Here is a 21,918-nt window from a genome sequence, read left to right on the forward strand (position 1 = left end):
ATAGTCAGAACTTATAGGGAATATTAGCCAATGAGGTGAGAACATTCCCTGCTAGCTGGGTATCCTCTATAAGGGCATGTTATCTTTAGGATAGTGGCTTCATTAGTCCAAATGTCAATCAGTCTCTTATCCCTGTGAAGTAGCAAATCCAGGAAATTAATCCTATAAACTCAAGCCCTTCTTTGATGAGATGGGTGGCTGCGGCTCTGTAGTAGTCATTCATCTCTCAAATGGAAGGTTGAAGGTAGGATCTCAACTCCTGTCGTCAAATGCTGAAGTGTCCTTGGGCAAGACACTGAACCACAAATATCTCCTGTGGTGTGTCAATGTGTCTAAATGGGATCAATACTGATAATTGTTATAGCAACATGTGCCATCAGTGCAGAGCAGTGTGTGGTCTAAGGACTAGAAAAGTGGTACTTGTTTTAAATTCAAATGAAATTTATTATTCCAATAACAGCATAAAAAAAGAAATACAAACATGTATTTACACTTTATTCACACTCAAATCAACAACTTGTATACTTGCTGGTCACATTCATGGTCTAATATTCATAACCTGATATGACATAAGGTAATCCAGCTATCATTTTTAGACGATGTAAAGTCCAAGAAGCTTCTCATACAAGTAGTTGTCTGATTATTTCAATATCATGGCCAATAGGACATGTTGCCAAGTCTGGGTGATTGACATGCCACCTTTAAAAGGACTGATATGTGAGTCAAAGCATTTATTGTATTGTATGTGTGTAAGTAGGGCAGACTCAGCTCAGCATGCCTCCTCTCATGTGTCCACTGTCGCTCAGGCCGTGCTCTATGAGTTTGATGTCCTCCAAGTCGTCTTTGATGACGCTGATCAAATGACTTAAACCATCCTGCTGCTGTTTCAAGTGCTGAAAGTTGGAAATAACAAAAAGGTGTTGCAGTTGATGCCTTGATTGCCTCAGTTTAAGTCTTCTAAAATTATTTAGACGAGAACCGGACAGGTCTGGGAGTAAAATTAAAGGGTAAAGCCTTTGAATCAGATGCACTGTGTAAATGTGCTGACTTACCTGCTTAATTTCTCTTAGAAGGTCTGCATCGACACTATAGCGCTCTTCTGATCTCACAGCTCCAAAGTGATTCTGCATGCGAATTTGGGACATCAATTCATTCAACCGACCCTGGGAGAAAAACAGCAATATAAATATCTTTGAAAAACATTATTAGACAGCAGTCAAAATTATTATTTATTTCTAGTCAGCAACAAATCAGAAAGCAAAGAAGATCCAAGGTATATGAAACTTGTTGGTATGGTAACATACAACTTCAAACGGTCAGCCCATTCCTTCTCTCACTTCAGGTCTAGTAAGAATGCTCATTGAGTGAGAAAATGAGCACTTCCAAATGCTACAGTTTAGACACTTACCTTGAACTGCGTGGGGGCGTTGAGCTCTGACTGTATGGTGTCCAGCTGCACCCTGAGATGCTCCTCATCCACTTGGATAGCATAACCACTTTTCCTCTGAATCTCCTGTTTGATTAGAACCTTCAAGAAAAATGGCAACAGACAGTAGATAAGTATAACAAAAAATAATGGAGCAGGCAAAACAAATACTGGAGCATGAATCACGGTGCAGGGGAAATACAGTGCCAGAACAAACTATCAGAAAGTGATCCATCGCAGTGTTATGTTAAAGAGATAAAAAAAAATGTGCTCTGCATTTTAGCTGAACAAAGTAAGAGAGGTGAGGCAGCTACCTGCAGCACCCTGTGGGAGAGATCCATCAGCTTCCTCTTGTACTGGGCAATCTTGGCCACTGTGGTCGCCTGGTTCTTCTGCAGCTCACTGATGTCACTTGAGATGATCTGCAACACCATGAATGATTATATTTCATTTATTTTTGACATGAGAACCCCTTCCCTGTTACATTAACCTCAATCTTTTGTTTCCAAATGCATCTTTGATGCAAATGCCCTTAAAATCCACAGCATTGACATGAGATATATGAACTTATATAATGGTACAATGTCATTAAGTCCTTATTATCCTCCTTTGCAGCAGTATTTGTAAAAGCAACATCAGTCTGTTGGCAGCTGGCATGTCTTGGACATCTGTGCTGTCTGACCTTGATGCAACAAGACCTGTTTCAAAATCCCTTCGTGGTAATGTGTATGCGCTTTCTAGGTATCCAGTTTTGTATTCAGAGAACTTTGACTAGCAAGAACATCAATCAACCTTTATTTGTATCAAGCCAAATCAAAACAAACTTTATCTCAAGATGCCTTTACCAAACATAGCAAGTCTAGACCATACCTCTATGTTAAATTATTAACAAAGACTCAACATCAAGACAGGATAAGATTCATTCCCCTCTTACTGACAGGACTGAATCGTATCTCATCTTAATCCACCATGAGCATTGCACCTCGCAGTATTTAACTAGTTACAGTGGCAAGCAAAAACTTCCTTTTACCAGGCAGAAACCTCGAGCAGAACCAGACTCATGTTAAACAGCTATCTGCCTCGACCGAGTTGGTGTTGAAAAGAGGAATAGAGGAGAATAAGAGAGAGCAGAGATCACACTTACATCGACTCTGGTCTGATGCTGTTTGGTCATCTGCTCCTGGATCTGCAGCCTGCGAAGCAGCTCCTTAAAGCCCACCATAGGTACTGGGATTAATCTGGAAAACAAAACAATCCAAAACAAAAATGTAATGACTGATTACCGTTAAGCTTTGATTATTTTTTTTGTATTTCAGTAGGAAACAAAGGTCTTGAAAAAACTGTCTAAAATTAAATGACTAAAGGGAGTTACATCTTACTTTGATATACTGTATGTCTTATTTCATCCATAGATGATGGCTGTCTAAAATGAGTTTTGTTCTGCTCAAGGTTTCTGCCTATTAAAAGGAAGTTTTTTCTTGCCGCTGTAACTTGCTATATACTGAGAGGTGCAATGCACATGGTGGATTAGGATGAGATACGATTCAGTCCTGTCAGTAAGAGGGGAATGAATCTTATCCTGTCTTGATGTTGGGTCTTTGTTAATAATATAACAGAGTAAGGATTAGACCTGCTGTGTTTGTAAAAGCATCATGAGATAACGTTTTTGAATTCTGGCGCTATACAAATAAAGCTTGATTGATTGATAAAATATGAGTTAAATGATTTAAAGATACTAGTTATAGTCCTAGCTCTGGCTGAAGGGGGAGGGCTAGGGCTAAGTGTGTGCAGGTTATAAAGTTAGGAAACATTTTGAAATGCAGTAACTTGATGATCTGAGGATCTCACAGTCTTTTGGTGCTTTCAGCCTTCTTCACATACCGTCAAATTTGGTGTACAAGATACACTTTTGGTACCCCTTTTCCCACATCTACAAAATAGGCTGCATTCTTTAAGCTGATGCGACCATTATGGGTGAGGAATTTTACTGTATATTGAATGTACATTTTTTGAAAGTAATTTTTTTTAACTTTACTTGGAGACTTTAGGACATTCGATAGATCTAGAAACCAGAGGGAGAGAGAGTGGGGGGAATGACATGGAAAGGGGCTGCAGGCTGGAATCAAACCGGGGCCGCCTGCTATATTGGCGCACAACTTGACAACCGCACGTATTATATTTTTACCAAGATGAGGGTGTTACAGTCTGGCGAAAACCCTGTCTTGTACCTAGGCTTGACAGAACATTTTATGTAAAAAAGAAAAAAGTTCAAAGCACCTGACCAAGTTGAAAAGCCAAGAAGTTTTTGATAATAAATCCATCTATAAAAAAGACCTTTCCCTCTGGGGTATCCCTTAAATCTGCCTCTTATGTTCTGGTTTTTAGGTAATTTCCATACCAGCCTTTATTAAAAATCTTAAAACAAAAGTTCTTAACCAACTTACTTCTCAGGGTCAGGGTTGTCCACCTTGGCCTGCTCCCAAATAATGGGGTCCACTCCTGATGAGAGGAAACAACATCCTCAGTTACAATCCAAGAAAAATGTAATCATATAACAACTATTTGTAGAACTCGGCAGAGATGGGCGACGCAAACATTCACCTGCAGGCGCATTTTGAAGCAGCTGTTTGAGCTGTGTTGGGGACAGCTCTGTGCGTGTGAGAGACATGGCCACCCCGATCTGTGTGAGCTGGACTTTGATGTTGACCTGCTCCAGATAACTGAAGAGGGTAGTGGATGGTATCCTCTTGGAGGTGCCATTGGGGGAACGCTCCACCAGGTAAATGGTCACTTCCGTCCTGAGAGACAGCATATTTGGATTTGTCTGATATCTTTTATGATTCAGGACCACTTAAGAGAAATAAGTAAATTGTGTATTTTAGGAGTAGTGCTGTATGACATGTTATAGAAGCTTACTGGTCACTGGGAAGGGATTTGACCCCATCTACATTGACAGTGAGTGACTGGTTGCTTCCCAGGATCTTGTGGATGGATTCAACCAGCTGCTGCTGTATAGCTCGCACATCAGCTTCCTTTTTATTGAGAACCAGGACTACTAAACCATCCTCATCCTTACTCATCGGGACACAGCTGTAGCCCACCGCCTGGGAAACAAAAAGAGAAAGAGGACTACCATTTAACATTTCAATTCAAATCAACTGCACAAAACTTCCACCCACTCTACAGAACAATGTGTTGTGTGTGCTGTTACCTTGAACCTGCAGAACGGATTCTCCAGGGTGAAGTCGACAGGTGCATTGTTGTTGCTGAAGAAGCCCTTGCCTGTGCCCCAGTAAGCCTGCAGTTGGTTCCATTTTGCTAGGATGGAGTCACGCTCGTCCCCCAGCAAGGTGGGAGCTGACAGAGCGGTGACTTGTTGGTAAAGCTGGGTGGGCTGAGGCTGACCTGGCTGCTGGGCCTGCTGGCCGAACAAGCCTCCTGAGAGAGGGAGGAAAAGAAAATCAATAAAGACATAATGAGAAACATCTTAATATTGGTTTTCACAGGAGGCAAGAGGAAACTACTTTTTAAAGTGTGTTTCTAATTTTAGGAAAATCACTCACAATTTTATATGCGCTTTATTATCTAACCGCCTGACTGAAATCTTCCTGCTTGCTGTCCCCCTCTGCAGTGATAACGGTGTACTGCGCTTGTAGTGCTGTATGAGCTGGCTATTTTATTTATATGAGGGCACAAAAACAAGGACTGCTGGACATATTCTACAATCTCGAATTAAAAAAACAAACATTTTGTTAAGTCTTCTGTTGTCTGTGTGCTGGCTGAGTTTCAAACATAAATCAATAGCATAATCAGCAAGGATAGTCTTATAAATGTTTTACTAATGTGTTCACAGTGGTGGATCATGTGCTTGCAAGCTGTACTTGAGTAAAAATAAATAAATCACACCAATAATAAACACTTGCAAAAGCGCAAGTCAACCACTTTAACATTCAACATGAATCAAAAATGTTCATGTATCTGATATTTACTGTTTACATGATGCTTTAAAAAACATCAGTTTAGAATTTCAAGACTTAAAAATTTTATTTTAACTGAAAGCAAAGCTTTGGCTCTGAAGAAACTTGTTGCCCTTTTGCACCTGGTTCACCTCGCTTTTTACTGTGTTTCATGACCTCTTATTGCCAGTGGCATCCAAAATGTTGCATTACTGCCATCCTCAGTTTCCACTCATTTTAAGCTTTATTTCTTTATTTCAGTTAAAACATCATGTGCTGTTTCCATCTGTTTGTTATCATTTGTTATGAACTCTGTATTGACCTGTCCGGGACTACAGATGAAAATGAGCCTTATGGCTAACTCTGGCATATTTACATGGATGCTACGCTGAAATATTCATTAATATACACTGTCCCTTTAAGTAAATAAATAAAGAAAATTGGAACATTAGATCACCAAATTTCTGTGTGTGTGTGGGGGGGGTGGGGGTGGGGGGTGTAGTGGAGTAAAACTGAAAGTTGACGGAGATGTATAAGCTCAACTTAAGTACAGATACTCCCTGGATTCTTATGAAAATGTTTTATGCTTATGTCACTGAATCTGTTCTTACATTCTTTTATTCATTTTTATGGATCACTTCCTTTCATAAAACAGAAACAGGTTCCTAGGAAACGTCAAAATGTGCTGCAAAATTCTTAAAAAAGGAGATACAAGGTATTCACACTCAGGACTCTTTATGGGTGCCAGTCAAACTTAAATGATATGACCTATCTGCTGTTTAAAGAGAACATGTTGCTTCCGTCTGGTTGCAGATTCATCCTCCCTGTATGCAGAACAAACAGACTGTTCCTACTGCCATGAGCCTTTTTAACAGTGCAATGTGATATTTATTTATGATGTTTATTTTATCACCATTGGCATTTTTAATCAATCTATTGTTTTGTTATTTTCTATTACTATTACACCCAACATCAAGACGGGATACCATCCAGTCCCCTCTTACTAACAGGACTCAATCTTATCTCGTCTTAATCCACCATGAGCATTGCACCTCGCAGTATTTAGCTAGTTACAGCGGCGAGGAAAAAATGTCCTTTAACAGGCAGAAACCTCAAGCAGAACCAGACTCATGTTAGACAGCCATCTGCTTCAATCGTGATACTGCTGGCTGTAGAATAAACTGTCCTTTATAGATAATAATGATATCAATGATCCTTAATAAAACTGAAGTATTGTTCCTGACTCCATTGTGTTCATTTGTGGGTTTTATGATGATCCTCTTAAAATATGGCCTAATAAGTCTAAAAATTCAATACTTCTAAAATTAACTGCACATAACATGTTACAATGCTCCAAGATTTTGAAACATGGTTTTGGTGGTAGTTTCTGAAAATGACACAGAAAGTGTTAAACAGCAGACACTCACCTGGCTGCTGTTGAGTGGGTTGGACATTAAAGCCTCCAAACCCACCAAGGCTAGTTGTTCCTAATGCAGTTCCAAATCCTGTTGTCCCAGCAGCAGTCCCAGCACCGAGCCCAGAAGAGAACCCAAACCCTTTGTTCTGTGGGTTACCAAAAAGGCCTCCTGAAACAAGAACATGCTAAGAGTCAGAAATCTTCCACTGCATTAATGCTAAAGAAAACTGGTCTGTACACTAAGGAGGACTAAGGTAATAGCTGTCAGCTTTACAGAAGGGATTATTGAGAAGCTAATGGAAGGCATATGCAAAGCTTAGGGGAAATGACACCTCTTGAGACATTCGCACAAGGCAGTCCACATTAGGGGTCGGTTCGATACATTTTCGGTAACGTAAGGGGGGGGGTCAACAAATTAAGCTTATTTTCCTTTATGTAGGAACTTTTACGCATGGTCTAAAGTGCTGCATAGAGAGTTCAGGCTTGCAGGTCTGTTCAGATTTCCTTTTCTTTTTCCATTTTAAATTAAATTAAATTTTTTAAAGGATTTTTATTGAATATTAATAGATTAATACATAATCATGAAGAACCCCCTCTAAGCACTGACTGTGAGCAGATTTTCCATCAGGTGAGTAAATATCAGAGGTCTATTTACAACCTAACGAGTAAATATCTGTACCAAAATAGTCACATTGTTATTAAAAACTATGCTTAATTTGTACAGCGTTTTTTGGGGTATAAGTGCAGCCTGTCTGACCTGCTGCTTTGCTATATGTGTTGGTGCTCCAAGAGATCACACACAAATAAATGCACACAAATGCATAAATAGGAACTTCAGCAGAGCGCCACTGTTCACTTCTTTGAAGGTCAAGCTACTTCGATGAAACCGGATTTTGGGGATTAACCCTCCTGTTATGTTTGTTTCTTAGGAACAGCAACAATGTTCCTGGGTCAACTTGACCCGGGGCATATTCAATGATCCAAAAGTGTCCCAACCATAGACTGTATATAAAAATGGACAGCGTTGCTCCGCCTCTTCCCGTTGTACAGTTCTGAAGCCAAAAAATCCCTCTCCTGGGCGCAGCCATTGTGCAGCCAGAGCCTGTGAAGCCACTGTAATAAGCTCCGCCCTAAAGCGTAACGTCACAAGACGCTGTGTGCCCTTTGAAGTTTTGTTCTACGGCGGCTGTGAATCAAAGGAAACCAGGAAGTAAAACCCCGTTTTTTTAAACTCTAATAACTAACGAAAAAGAAACTTTTCAGAAAAAAGAGGCCTTGAACACAAAACAGTCAAATACTAACTACATACAACCACAGCATACGGATGTGAGAAACATTCGTACGACGTGTATTTATTTTTTAAAGTTTGACTGCTCCCCCATTCATTTGAATGGGGGGGGAGACAGATTTTTTGACCTATACTGCAGCCAGCCACCAGGGGGCAGACACACTGCTGAAAGCCTCACAACCAGGGCCGTATCCGGCACGCTTGGTCCGAACCCACAAAATCCCCCCAAACTATTTTTTAATCTCATTATGAACTCCATTACTAACAATTTAAATCAATATTTAGTGCAATTGTGTTTTTTAATTCTCACAGATGTGCAATGCAAATCTGTGAAATGAGCCATTTTCATTGTATATGTTGTTTATGCTAATTAAGCCAAGCAGAAGAAGCTTCAGAGCAAAATAATACTTAACAATTTTTATTTATTTTTTACTTCAAAATGGGTCAATTTGACCCGCAGCATATCAGGAGGGTGAAGACTGTATGACGGATCTACTAGCTGAAGGCTCATTTTAGTTTTGTTTTCTATGAACCCACAAGAGGCTTGAAATATTTTCCGCAAGATGGCGCAATCTACTCAGTGCACTCTGCTCGTCACTAAGACACACACACACACACACACACACACGCACACGCACACGCACACGCACACAAACAACTCCTCACTAAGACACACACTTCACTGCTCACTAACACACATCGATGATCACAGGTAACCTTTGTTTGAGTTCACAGCACAAAACTTATCACAGGTAATACAAACTCGGTATGTTTTGAGGTGATTTGTTGAGAAAGTCGCTGCACTGAAGCCAAAGTTTCAGTAGAATACCTGGCAGGTTGCGCTCGCTGTGTGTGGTGCGTCCTGTTTTCAGTCAGTACGCGTCTGCAATGAACCGAAGGGGCCGTACCGAAACGGTTCGGTACAAATACATATACTTATACACCCCTAGTACACATGCATACTTTATCTCCTGCTCATGAACAGAGATGACTAGAAAAGAAGGGAAATGTTGTTAAGGATGAAAAAAGCCTGCAGACCTGTGGTACTAGCAGGAGCAGCAAAGCTAAAAGTAGACCCAGTTGCGTTAGCAGTTGTTGCGGCCGTTCCAAAGCCACTAAAGGTACCTGGAGAAACAAAAACAAAATAAGAACAAATGAGAATAAACACAAAACAGTGTAAACACATAAGATTATAATATATGACAGATAATAGGAATAGAAGAAAAACATTATTTTTGATTTTAGGAATAATAACTGGCAAATCAGACTTTTCTTTTCCAACAGCATTGTTTTTCTGTTTTACGAAATAAGTGGGAAATATACTGAGCTATGATATGCAGTCAGTGCATAATGCAAAAGTTTGCCTCCTCATGCAAATGGAAACAAGGATGCATGACATTGAATGGGACGAACATTTGAGATGAAGAACTGCACCATATAGATGTGGAAATGGATGAAGATGAGTGTTTACAGACACACACTTGTACTGATTAATTAATCACAAAAGTCATCTACCTGTGCTAGCCAGGCTATTACCAAAATTGAAAACAGTGCCAGTGGTGGTTGCTGTACCAAAGCACCCCACATTAAAGCTGACTGCTGCTGGGTTGGCATTTAAACCAAACCCCCCAAAACTAAACCCACCAGCCGTGGTGTTTCCAGCTCCCAGCCCCCCAAATCCTGCAGCCAGCAGAGGCAGGCAGCGAAAAAAAGAGAGAATGACATGAGGGAGTTAAATGATAAAAGGTCAGGCTTAGAATGGCCTATAGACTGTTTACAAGAAGTAGACATGGGAGTAGAAAACAAGAATGCTTCAAATAACGTGTCATTTGTCAAGAAATGCTTTATTCATACGCAGAATTTGTTCATTCTGCGATCTTTTGTTTGAAACCACGAGGCTCCATCTACCTCTTATATACAGTCCACAGTAAGGCCTCATCAAATGTACAAACAGTCTTCAAGCGACTTCATAGAGACAAGACCAAAAAAAGTGGTCTAAATCTACATGCTATGTCCACTGTGTGTATCTTACCAGTGTTGGTGGAGCCAAAGCTAAATCCTGTGGCTGGTGCAGCAGCAGCAGTGGTGGTGGTGGCCCCAAAACCAGGGGCTGTGAGAGCTTTGGAGAAAACATAGAAACAGTACACTGATAAGTTAACTGGCAGACAATAAGATTAGGGAAACAACAACAGTACTGGGATAACATCAACATAAATTATATGCAGGTTTTTGATCAAATGTGGGAAGTATCCTGCTTCATTCATGTCACCCAACACCAGCAGACTAGGGTTGGTCCTGTTTGTAACTGTCTCATCACTTCTCATATTAAGATCAGGCTCAGTCTTTCGACAGACTAACCCCTGCTTTTACTGCTCTAGGCTCAAACAGCTTGGGGACCCCTCTCTCTCTCTCTCTCTCTCTCTCTCTCTCTCTCTCTCTCTCTCTCGTCCTCTCCCTCTCCCTCTCCCTCTCTCTCTCTCTCTCCCTCTCCCTCTCCCTCTCTCTCTCTCTTACTTTGGTAGCTCATGCAGGTGGATATGACATTTCCAAACAAAGGCTAGCAAAGAGGTACACACACTAGTGCACTGGTGTCTAGACTTTTTTCAAAGAGGGCCACATATGATGTTGTCAGAATACCTCAGGGCCAGTGGCTCCTACTGAGACTTAGCATTCATAAAAGTTATATATGAAATATCTATTTAATAACAATCATTTTAAATGTTTTCTCAAACAGTAACTAGGAAATCCTCAGTTCTCCACAAGCCATGTAAACATTAACATTATCTTCTTCTGGAGGAAAATGTTTTTCATTAGAGTCAAGCAATGTGGGAAAAAAATATTGTATCATTATATTCCTATGGCAGGATCATGATCTGGATTTCATCACACTTCTTTTCATGTTGTTTTTAGGACTTTTCTGACAAGCAGACAATATTCTAAGAACAAAATAATTATTTTCCTGAGTTCTGAACTATTTTCATGCACCAAATTTTTCCCTTTTCAGTACAACTTCGTAATTTTGATCTTGTCTTGTGTCCTCTTTCGTGTCTTCTGAACTTTAAGTGTTCATCAAGAACATTTTCACATCCTGATAAAAATATCAATTTGAAAACTTGTCAACTTTAAGAGTCCTCGTGTTTCTTTTTTATTGCTGTCTTGCAGAATTCCCAGTGCTTTGGCTTTAAACAGGTAGTCCATATGAAGCTTTTTGAGATGTTTCTGGATTTACTTTAGTTTTGTTTGTGCACTTGAAAGAAACTGCAAATGTACAGATGATTCAGAAGGTGATTCATTTCTATTCTATAAATAACACAATTTAAGATGGAAGCTTTGGGCCATAGATAAATGGACCTTGGGCCGCGATTGGCCCCCGGGCCGTACTTTGGACATGCCTGCACTAGTGCATCGCCCCCGATTGACTTTGATCAACAACAGCTAGGACAGAGGAGTGGTGCCCACTTCAAGTGAGGATCAGCTCCCTGGACTGGACTTACTGCCGAATCCGGATGAGGCGGGGGCGGCAGCGGTGGTGGAGGTGGCTGCGGTGCCAAAGCCAAATGCGGTTGATGATGTGGTTTTGGGACCAACTGAACCGAATGAAAACCCGGACGCGTCTTCACAAGAACATAGAGAGTGCTATGAGTGTCAGATGTAGTGGCAGTAACATTACAGCTACGCTATGTTGCACAAGCTCATACAGAATGCTGCTGCTCGAGTCCTAACAAGGACCAAAACAGTAGACCACATCACTCCAGTTCTTAGATCTCTACACTGGCTTCCTGTCTGTCGGAGAATAGACTTTAAAATCCTGTTGATGGTTTATAAAGCACTGAATGGTTTAGGCCCAAAATACATTGCTGATCTGCTACTACTTTATGAACCACCTCGACCTCTGAGGTCATCAGGTACTGGTCTGCTTTCAGTCCCAAGAGTCAGAACGAAACATGGTGAAGCAGTGTTCAGTCATTATGCACCACATATCTGGAACACACTCCCTGAAAGCTGTAGGTCTGCTCCAACTCTCACCTCTTTTAAATCAAAGATTAAGACTTTTTTATTTACCACTGCCTTCCTATCTTAGCTCATTTTAACTTGCTTTAAATACAAATTTAATGTAATTTTTAATATATTTCTAATTTTCCTTTTCTTTTCTGTTTTATTATATTTGTCATTTTAATTATGTTATTTTATGCCTGTCTGAATGTCTCCAATGCTTTTAATGTTTTAATGTAAAGCACATTGAGTTGCCCTCGTGTATGAAATGCTCTATACAAATAAAGCTGCCTTGCCAAGCTAACACTATTGTCTATTGAGCAGAAGCATTCATTAATAGGAAAGCACTAGTTTATCGGAGGTGCCTGTTAGCCAAAAAGGCTATGACAACAATGAAGGGAAAGATAAAGATATAAGTGGTTGAGCTCTTTATGCTGAACGAACTCAAATACTTCAGCTTGTATTTACACATGTGGAAAAATAGCAAATTATCTGCTTTAGAGAAAATAAATTCACAACAGTTAGCATAAATGCTCAGTGGGTGTTCTACCGAATAGTGTTACCATTCAAGATGTGCTCCTTATCCGCTCTTCTGATATCTGCGCATGCGCATACCCAAACGTAGGCGCTTGTCTGTAAATAATAACTCAAAAAATGTAGTTCTATTTCTCCTGGATTTTTAAAAACGACTGAACTCGTAGGTAAACGTTTTGTAATGTGGTATAAAATCAAGCTCCTCTTATTTTGAAAACGCAAGCTGTGATTTTAAATGATTCTGCATTTTTCTAAAGAGGGATCTTGATAGCACTTTTCGACAAAGCAGCACAACTCGACAGAACACCTGTGGTTGAGAACCTTGATGGGCGCTGCGATTAGGCCCTGTGTACGATACCCCGATGCCTGTATACCAACAGAACCTCGTTTTAACAAAGCACGGGCGGCATACGTGTCAATAAAATACCCACAAGTAAAACCAAATTGCACTTACTTGCCGCTGGGTTACTCGTGGGTCCGCCAAAACTGAACGCCATGTTGACTTCTAGCCGAACCTCTCTTCCTCCTCTTCTTTGTTTTGTTTATTGGCGACTGGCAACTGGTGTCTAAGGCACACTACCGCCACCTAGCGATGCTGGAGGAGTGTGCCTTAGACAGCTAGATGAATAGAAAGAAAGAAAAAAATGTCTTTACTGATCCAGTTTTATTAAAACTCAATGTGGTTTTTTTTCAGTTCCAAGTCTCGTGCACCTAACATTCTAAAATTCAAGACTTTCATGACACATTTCCTTTTCTTCTTCTTCTTCTTCTCCTTCTTCTTCTTCTGCTATTCTACATTTGTTGTAAATCTGGCAAATAGGAAGGCAGTGGTAAATAAAATAGTCAATAGTGCAATGCTCATGGTGGATTAAGATGAGATAAGACAGAGTCCTGTCTGTAAGAGGGGACTGGATCTTATCCTGTCTTGATGTTGGGTCTTTGTTAATAATCTATCAGATTATTATTATATTATTATTATATATCAGTACAGTCTAGACCTGTTATGTTTTTATAAGCGTCTTGAGCCAACGTTTGTTGTGATTTGGAGCTATACAAAGATTGATCTGGTTTTAAAGTTGTCTCATTCCAAGTATTGATTATAATACTATGTATAAAAAGTGTAATGTGAAGTATTTAATTAATTCAGTTTTAAAATTAATCAATTTCTGAACAATCGCCATAATCAGATTATCAGTATTCTCTTAATATGTATTTGATTTTTATTCATTGTTTGCATTTTAAATGCTATACTTTGTGGCCAATTGCGATTTTTTTATATGTTTATATTTTAGTAGTGAGCCACATTGTAAGCAGCAAGCAAGTACCTCTTTCTAACTTCACAGGCAAATGTATGAATAACTAATTTCTTCTTTTCTCAAATGAAACTCAAACCAAAGAAAGAAATAACAGGGCGCAGTCATTTAAAATATCTTTATTTTTGTGTACACAGAAAAAAATATTAACAATTTGTCAAAACAAGTTGACAGCAAGAAGATGTGGTGATAGAAGTAACTATAATTTCAGAAAGTAAAATCAGCAACGAGAGTGTAGTCTTTTTGGTGCTTCGTGTTTTGGTAACAAAATAATTTATCCACTCATATTGGGTAATACTGTTGTGCATTCAAAAAACTACAGGCATATCTATACACTCACCTTTTCAAGAAAGTATGATGACACTTAATTATGCACTCTTTATACATTTTTCCATTTTTATTTGATCTTATTATACACAATTGAATGTAAGTATACATCAAACACAAAAAGTCAGATCAAATAAGAAGATATCTCTAGAGGAAACATGTTACAGCCTCTCCACTGGTCTGTTTTATTCACTGCTAAGCACACGAGTGCAAGGTTTCTGAAGCAACTCATTCATCCAACTACGAATAAGAGCAGTAATACAAGCTGAGCTCATCACAGTTCAATGAAGTCATTCTGCAGCATTATCTACAGTTTATCACATTAAATGGATCCTGAAATCTACATTTTTAACAGCCTTGAGTGAAAACACTGTGAAACAGTCTAGTATTCAAGCAATACAAAAACTATAAAACCAGTTTCATGCTTGGTTCATTTGGTATCTGAAAAAAAAGTGATATGTAGATGTGTTGGTACTACATGTCATCCTTTAAAAAATATACATGAAAAACAGCCGAAACAAGTCCAGTAACGTTGATTCTTTAAAGGTAAAACAACAGCATTTCTTCATATTGACCCCTTGTGAGTTTTGAATACCAAAGGTTGGACACCTGAATTAAAATCTAGTCTTTCACAGATGTTTGAAAATATATTGAAACAGCTCTGTCACATGGATGGGTTCACACAGCACCAAAAATGCAAGAAAGGCCTTCAACAACATAATAAAGCACAATTTGAAATGATAACATAAGTTATGATATGGCCATGTTAGATAATATAAGCAGTTACACAGGGCAAAAATACTGTCAGCACATAAAATCAGTAGTTTATGAATAATGGACTCAACCATTCAATCATTGATTCAAGCATAAATTACTGTCTAATTCAAAGCATTGATGGCTGATTTAATTGTTTCTGATTACAACACGTTTTTTCAATCTCTAACAAAAAAAGTTTTTCATTCAACATTTCTACATTAACATTCCAAACAAAAGAAAAAAACATCTTATTTTACAAATATCAACGTGTCCAAAATGTACAGCGTTTTAGTCTGATGCTCATCCCCATCAAACAATATAAGAATGTGAGCAGTACAGCACATCTTACGCTGTATATTTACAAAGACATACCCGAAGGCTTCACAGGTACGAACAAAAAATCCCTCTAAACACTGTATGAATAGGAAATATAATGAGCCATTAAAATGTTTGTAACATTAAGTTTAGGATGAAATGTGAAGGAAACATAATACTGAACTACTTTAGATGTCTTCATAGAGAGGAGACTGTGCTGTGTGTTTTCATCCTCTCTCCAGCTTTAATAATGTTTGACAGAAGCTAAGCAGAGGCCCCCTGAGAGTGACTAGCTACATCTACAAAAACTTTATGGACTTGCAGTTACATATCAGTCTACGATGGAGGATGAGGCCACGATAAGGAAGAAAAAACACAGGTTTTGAGAACAACGTCCTAAATTTAAAGTCGTAGTACAACAAGAATAAAGTTCAATTTGAGGTTATATTATTTTGAAGGGGAATATTTGAAGAGCAGCCAGCTGCTTGCAGTAAAAGCAGCTACTTGAAGCATCTTGTGAAACTATACTCACTTAAGTGTAGGTTTCGTACAACTGAATACTCTGGGATTTAGGTCATCAGCTCATTATCAGCATTCTGAATAGATTGTGCAAGATAAACCAAATTCCTCATTTTAGTGCAGGCAGCTGATTGCTCTTCAGATATATCCCTTATGTTTCTTTAAATATAAATTAATCATAGCCTGTTATTATGACATCTTACTCATAAAATTTCCAATTCATTCTCGTAAGAATGCTAATTTAGTCCATAACTTGATTTTTTTTATCTTGTAAATTTGACACTTTTTTGTAAATTCAACATTTGATTTCTCGCACAACTTTATCATTATAAATATAGAACTCTATCTTTGTAATAATAGAAAAATATTTTTAGATTCTATCTTTTTTCTTTTTCACATGTGGCCCTGAACCTGTCGTAGTAGTCAGCTACTAAAATCTGAAGTCAAAAGTCTTGTATTGATTAAAAAAAGTAAAACCTGTTTTAGGTCCCAGGCTTGAAATTCAAATATTGTGTTTTGTTTATTCCAGACAACTAAAAAGTGTGCTGTCCTCTCTACATGTTATAGAGTCAGCGAAGTGTCATTTGTTACAGCAAAATGTAGCACTATAAAGTGTTTTTTTTTTCTTCAAATGAAGAAAAAGGCTAGCTCTCAATGGCTAAAATAACAACGAACAGTACTGTTTGTTTGAGACTAAAAACATGACCCTCACCTCGACGCCTTACCTCCACCCTCTGAGATTTCCAATTACAAATGCAACGTTTAGTTTTCTGTTGGGGCCCTTTTCTGCTCTTGAAAACAATTATCCTCATGTGTAACTCTTACTCATGTCACCCACGTCTCACACTTTCCTCCTCTCTCAAGCTTGAGGTTCAGCTTTGGGCGATAAACCGATGTAGGTCCCATTTTGAGAATCATCCTTTTCTTTGTCACTGACCGGAGAGTAAGACGTGTCCTCTTCAGTGGAGGTCTAGAAGGATTTAGAAATAGTGTTTAGCAGTAAACTCACACAAGCCTTAAATCCGTTCTATTCATGAGCAAAAATTGTTGGTATCATGGAGTATGTTACATTGCAATGCTAGTGACATTTTTAAAGCACTTAATGTGACATGTAGCTTTACTGTGAAAAGTTAATCTGTTAAACCCAGCAATATGTACACTCTCAAGCTCCATAATTATTTCAGGAGAGGTTAAAATGATGTAGCTGCACGCTGAAAAATTAGGTTTAAGTTGCATATGGATATAAAAAATGTAAGTAAGCACAGGCTTAGAGCAGCAAAAAAACATGAAGACTTACAGCATAGAGAGGCTTGGTAAACACAATGCGCTTTACTTCATTCTGCACGAGAGACAAACAGTGATAAAAACATGCACTCTGTGCGTTAGTGTGAGGGTAAATGAATTGTGCAAAAACAAACAGAAATGACTCATGGGATAAAGCAAGCGAATGGGAAGCTGTGAGAGCAGAATTAAAGTAGGAGCTGAGGGTATACCTTCTGTTTGCGGGCCTGGTACAGGAGAATGATGAAGACCGTGAGCATGATGGCACCCATTCCTACGATAATGAGCGGGAAGTTTGACACCAGGGTGGCAATCAAGAGCAGCTTGTGCACTCTGGCTGCAGATGCGTCATCAATTGTGACGCTCTGTGAAACAAAAACAATACATTTTGGAGAGAAAATTCAGTATATGACTTTTGATATGTGAATTTTGAATGATTCATTGTGGTTTATTCTTGATCCATGGTATGAACATTTGGCATTTCTAAGCAAAAGTATTTCATGCAACATATTTATATTTGTATGAGAGTGTGCAAGAGGGAAAAAACGTTCATCGTATTTAAGCTTTATAGGATACAAATGTGCATTTCAGAAAGTCTTTATTGCTTCTAACCTCATTCAGGAACATGACGGGGAAGACGGTCTCATTCAGGGTTCGAGTTTTCCTGTAGTGAATCCGAAAAGATAAGTTAATTTCTATACAAACACAAATTAACTGCACATATAGAACAACAGTGTTTAGCATGTTTTTGGATGCAGACACTCACGGGAATCCAGAGATTCTGCTCATCAAGATGTTCACCTGTGCTCTCTTGTTTGCACGTACAATCACTCCAGTGGTCTGCATGCAAAAAATTGAATAAAAATAGAGTAATTAATATTTAATGATTAGCATTCCATTATCCAAACAAAACATAATCTACAACACTGTTTTCAGACTACAGCCAGGATGATCATGCTACAAAAGCAGGTGATAAACTTCTGTACTACTTATGTTCCACTAGGTGGAGCAGCAGTTCTTTTAGGCTAAAGTTAGAGTCTTAAAATAAAAGTTATAATTATTAAGTGTAGCTTTACCGGGTTGAGGTCAAGGAAGGTTTGGTGATGCTCTGCTTGAGGGGACAGTCCTGCAATTGCAGCAGCATATTTAGGGTCGCCCAGGTGGAAATGAGGGAAGGAGGCGACCACTGGGGCACCTGTGAGAGGAGAGGAGAGGAGAGGCGAGGAGAGGAGAGGAGAGGAGAGGAGAGGAGAGGAGAGGAGAGGAGAGGAGAGGAGAGGAGAGGAGAGGAGAGGAGAGAGAAATATAATTTATCATTACAGTGACATCTGTGGAACACCCTATCTGAAGATCTGAGGGCTGCACTAAGCATAAACATTTTTAAAAGCATCCTCAAGATGTACCTTTTTAGTCTTATTCTTGTAATGGACATATTCCATCTTACTATATTTATTCATTTATCATCTAGTTCAAATTTTAGTCAGTTTTTTAAGAATATACTGTCTTATTTTAAATTATTATAGACACATCTATATTATTCATTCAGGCAATTTGTATTTTTTATTATTTTTTGAATGTATTGCTGATTCTTTCATTTTGTATTTAGTTATTAATTAGATCTTATCATTTTATGATTTTTACAAATTACCTCTCAGCATTTTAACATTTCATTCTGTTTTACTTTGCTGTATTTACTGCATCTTAGTTTATTTTACTGGTTTAATATTTTAGTGTTTTATTACCTTGTAATTTATTTTATTATAGTGAGTTTAATTTCCTGTGTTGAGTTTTAACATTTAAACAGGACATACTGTAAATCTCAAACAAACTTCAGCTTGTTTAAGGCTCTTCAAACACTTAAGACACTTAAAACCTCTGTATTCAAAAAATGTTCTTATATGCAAATGAGCACCTAAATAAAGAAGTTCAAAAAAAAATTCAGGAAAGAATGAATAAAAAGGAGACGGAATGAAGGCAAAAATTAAAGAAGAGTGCGAAAAAGCAACAGAAAGAAAGAAAGAAAGAAAAAACGGAAGGAAAAAAACAAATAAAGATAGAAAAAGAAAAAATTACAAAATTATTTGCAACATAATTTCTTATTAAAAATACACTGCAGTTATTATTTTTTAATAAATATTATTTATCATAATATCATTAAACGGTTAGCTTCATCTAGGAGAATGTATTTCCATATTAACTATTATATATATCCTTTATCAGTATAGAGATAACAACCTAATTTTCTTATGACGTGTGTGATGGATCTATAAATAAAAAGTGGGTCATATAATTTTTACAGCTACATTACTGTAATTATAAATAAATAAATAAATAAATAAGAGACTGAGACTGTGGCTGAGCAAGCAAAATAGAGCAGCAGCAAAGAAAACAACATTATCGTCAAATGTTACATTTCCTGCACTTTGATGTTGGACGTTGATCAGGCTCGCTAACAGCACAGCATTTGGAAATAATATAAAGTGTTGTGACGAGATAATATCTGAACTCTGTCGCAGAACAAGTAGCACATTACTCAGGATCAGTCCTCCAAAGAAAACAAACAATAGGTACACAAATTAAACAAACCCCTACTTGTAAAACAAATTAAGGGCTGTATCTGTTATCCAGATAAAGACTCTCATTACTCTTGCTGAGTTCCTTCCACATATTGTTAACAGGAGACATTGAGTTCCTACAAAACAACCTTGGTGGAGATAAGGAACAGTTCAGTAAAAGTGAAGCATTCTTGGTCCTACTCTACCTGTGATTACTAGCGTGTCCTTTCTGTCCAGCAAAAACAGACTAAGGTTAACTTTGCATGAGCCACATGAGTGTCAGCGGCAACAACAGAGTCAGATGGTAGCAACGTTGAAGGTGCTGATGAAGTGGGGCAGAGGTTACAGTTTTCCTGCTCTCGTGTTTGACAACAGACGTCGACGAAAACATTGGCCACCCAGAGCCACCTGAGAGGCTGTTCCCGTGACAACACACAAGGTCACAGTAGAACAAACACACACTCACCTACACACACATGGACACGTTTGAGTGCCACTTACTTGCAGTGTTTATTCTTTAAAATCTGACCTCAAACATGACCTTCTAATAAGCCATGTGATTTTTTTAAACCACCAAGTTAATCAGTGAATCAATCAACCCCTTCTCAATGGTGGCACTAGATTTATGACATAAAAATTATTATGCTTTAGTCTGTCACCATAACCACTAATTTACTAAAAATCATACATGCCAAACGTTTAATTGGGAGCAGATGGGGAGTGTCCATTCCTTGGATGTATATAAAAAATTTTTTTTTAAGTTTTTCCCTCTTTTATTTTTATTTATGATTATTATTGTTGTTATTATTTCTACTACAACTATGTTTGCCCCATATGCACTATTATTTGTTTTTGCTTCGCCCTTTCTGTTCTCTCCAGATGCCCTCCACCTCCCTCTCTGTTCACCCTTAATATAAAAATGGAAAGAGAGGGGGTTGACAAGATGGCAAACCTTTTGAAATAAGGAAATAATTATCCACAGTGTGGATTGTGGACATGTTGGGTCCTGGCCCACTCGGGCAGGACCCACTGAACTAGTCCCCACCCCCCATCCCTCCTTTTTTAAATATTTTTTATATATATATCTATTATTATAATTATTTAATTTTGGGTATCTCTAATAATTAATCTAAAGCCTATAAACTATCTGTGTGACACATCAGTTTTAATGCTCTGTACTGGAACTATCATCCCTATCAAATAAAAAAGATTCAATATTGCTTTTTAAAAAATCAGCTACTGGTAGCGATTGGTCAACACTTCTCAGTTACACTGGTTTTCAGTTCATCAGCCTCTGCATTTATGGCTGAGGGATATAATTGAATTTGATGAAGGCCTCAAAGGTATAGAAATTTAATTCAATAGCAAAATAAAAGGTAAAAATGAATATTTAAAAAAAAACAGAGTTCTCACATAAATTTTTCGCCTGGAATCTTTCAGAGATAAAAATAAATTGGTCAGTGGAGGTATTGTGTCAGTTTCAAGGCCAGAATCAGGTGACAGGGCTTGCTGCCATAGTTACTTGGTCAGTCATAGTCAGATGGCGCCGGAGGTGTGGAGGGGCCTGGAGAGCTCTGTCACATGGGTTGTTTAGGGGGTATTAGTACTGTTGATAGTAGGAGTGAAAATAAAAAGCAGGGCTTGACTGATTTAAAAAATATTACCTACAGCATTATAAGGTTGTCAGGTTTTAACATTCAAAGAAAGCAGAGAGAGCAGAGGAACAACAATGAAAATGTTAGTAAATAAAATAAAAATGGTACTTGTTTGCCATAAAGGCCTTGGTTAGGTTGGAAGCTTAGACACTTTGTGTGGGATGTGCAGCTGGTAGAAGAAAACTAAAGAATTACAGATGTTGACCTCGAGGTAGGCCCCACGGAGAACTTTGTAACAGGCGTGTGAAAGAGCAAAGCGTGTGTGAGTAGTGTGTTGCACAAGCTGACATTTACCTTTCCGACACGGACTGACTTTAAGAAGTCCGGTTCCCAGGCACTCTTTTGGACTGACGCAGAAACCCTCATTGGCTGGATTCTCGTCTTTGCTGGCCAGGACGGAGCGAGGTGGGGTGAAGCGGTACGCTGGGATTCCTTTTACCTCTACCTCCTTTTCGAACTCCATGTAGATGGACCTAGAGTGTTAAGAAGGATATTGTGAGGTATTATGGCTCTGCTCTTATCTTGTATTACTACTTTCAGTTCATTGCTAAGTGTTTTATAGTGGTACAGCATGATCCCAATT

General features: G+C 38.4%; 2 protein-coding genes across 4 annotated transcripts in view; both read right to left on the reverse strand.

The window, feature by feature from the left end:
* Positions 1-474: 474 nt before the first annotated feature.
* nup54 (nucleoporin 54) lies at positions 475-13,197 on the reverse strand. 2 transcript variants are annotated; one of them, XM_034709895.1, is made up of 14 exons: positions 13,069-13,182; positions 11,582-11,701; positions 10,120-10,206; positions 9,126-9,212; positions 6,810-6,968; positions 4,638-4,864; positions 4,343-4,530; positions 4,028-4,224; positions 3,871-3,925; positions 2,571-2,664; positions 1,741-1,848; positions 1,409-1,528; positions 1,053-1,163; positions 475-893 (listed from the first exon to the last, which is right to left on the reverse strand). In XM_034709895.1, exons 1-14 carry the CDS (start codon positions 13,109-13,111, stop codon positions 765-767), a joined length of 1,725 nt encoding a protein of 574 aa, XP_034565786.1. In that variant the 5' UTR covers positions 13,112-13,182; the 3' UTR covers positions 475-764. The 2 variants fall into 2 exon arrangements, with proteins under 2 accessions (XP_034565786.1, XP_034565787.1); XM_034709896.1 differs by lacking the exon at positions 11,582-11,701 and having other exon boundaries at positions 13,069-13,197.
* An 833-nt stretch (positions 13,198-14,030) lies between these two features.
* The window catches only part of LOC117831141 (lysosome membrane protein 2-like), a 28,434-nt gene continuing 20,546 nt past the window's right edge, over positions 14,031-21,918 (reverse strand). The window contains exons 7-13 of one of the 2 annotated variants that reach the window (XM_034709665.1): positions 21,630-21,808; positions 18,202-18,320; positions 17,892-17,965; positions 17,738-17,789; positions 17,338-17,490; positions 17,142-17,183; positions 14,031-16,814 (exon numbers count right to left, since the gene is read on the reverse strand). In XM_034709665.1, coding sequence (XP_034565556.1) covers positions 16,704-16,814; positions 17,142-17,183; positions 17,338-17,490; positions 17,738-17,789; positions 17,892-17,965; positions 18,202-18,320; positions 21,630-21,808 — 730 coding nt within the window. In that variant the 3' untranslated portion in view covers positions 14,031-16,703. The remainder of the gene's footprint in view (positions 16,815-17,141; positions 17,184-17,337; positions 17,491-17,737; positions 17,790-17,891; positions 17,966-18,201; positions 18,321-21,629; positions 21,809-21,918) is intronic. The other variant, XM_034709666.1, reaches the window with a different exon arrangement.

The sequence above is a fragment of the Notolabrus celidotus genome, chromosome 19 (assembly GCF_009762535.1).
Source record: "Notolabrus celidotus isolate fNotCel1 chromosome 19, fNotCel1.pri, whole genome shotgun sequence".
NCBI lineage: Eukaryota > Metazoa > Chordata > Actinopteri > Labriformes > Labridae > Notolabrus > Notolabrus celidotus.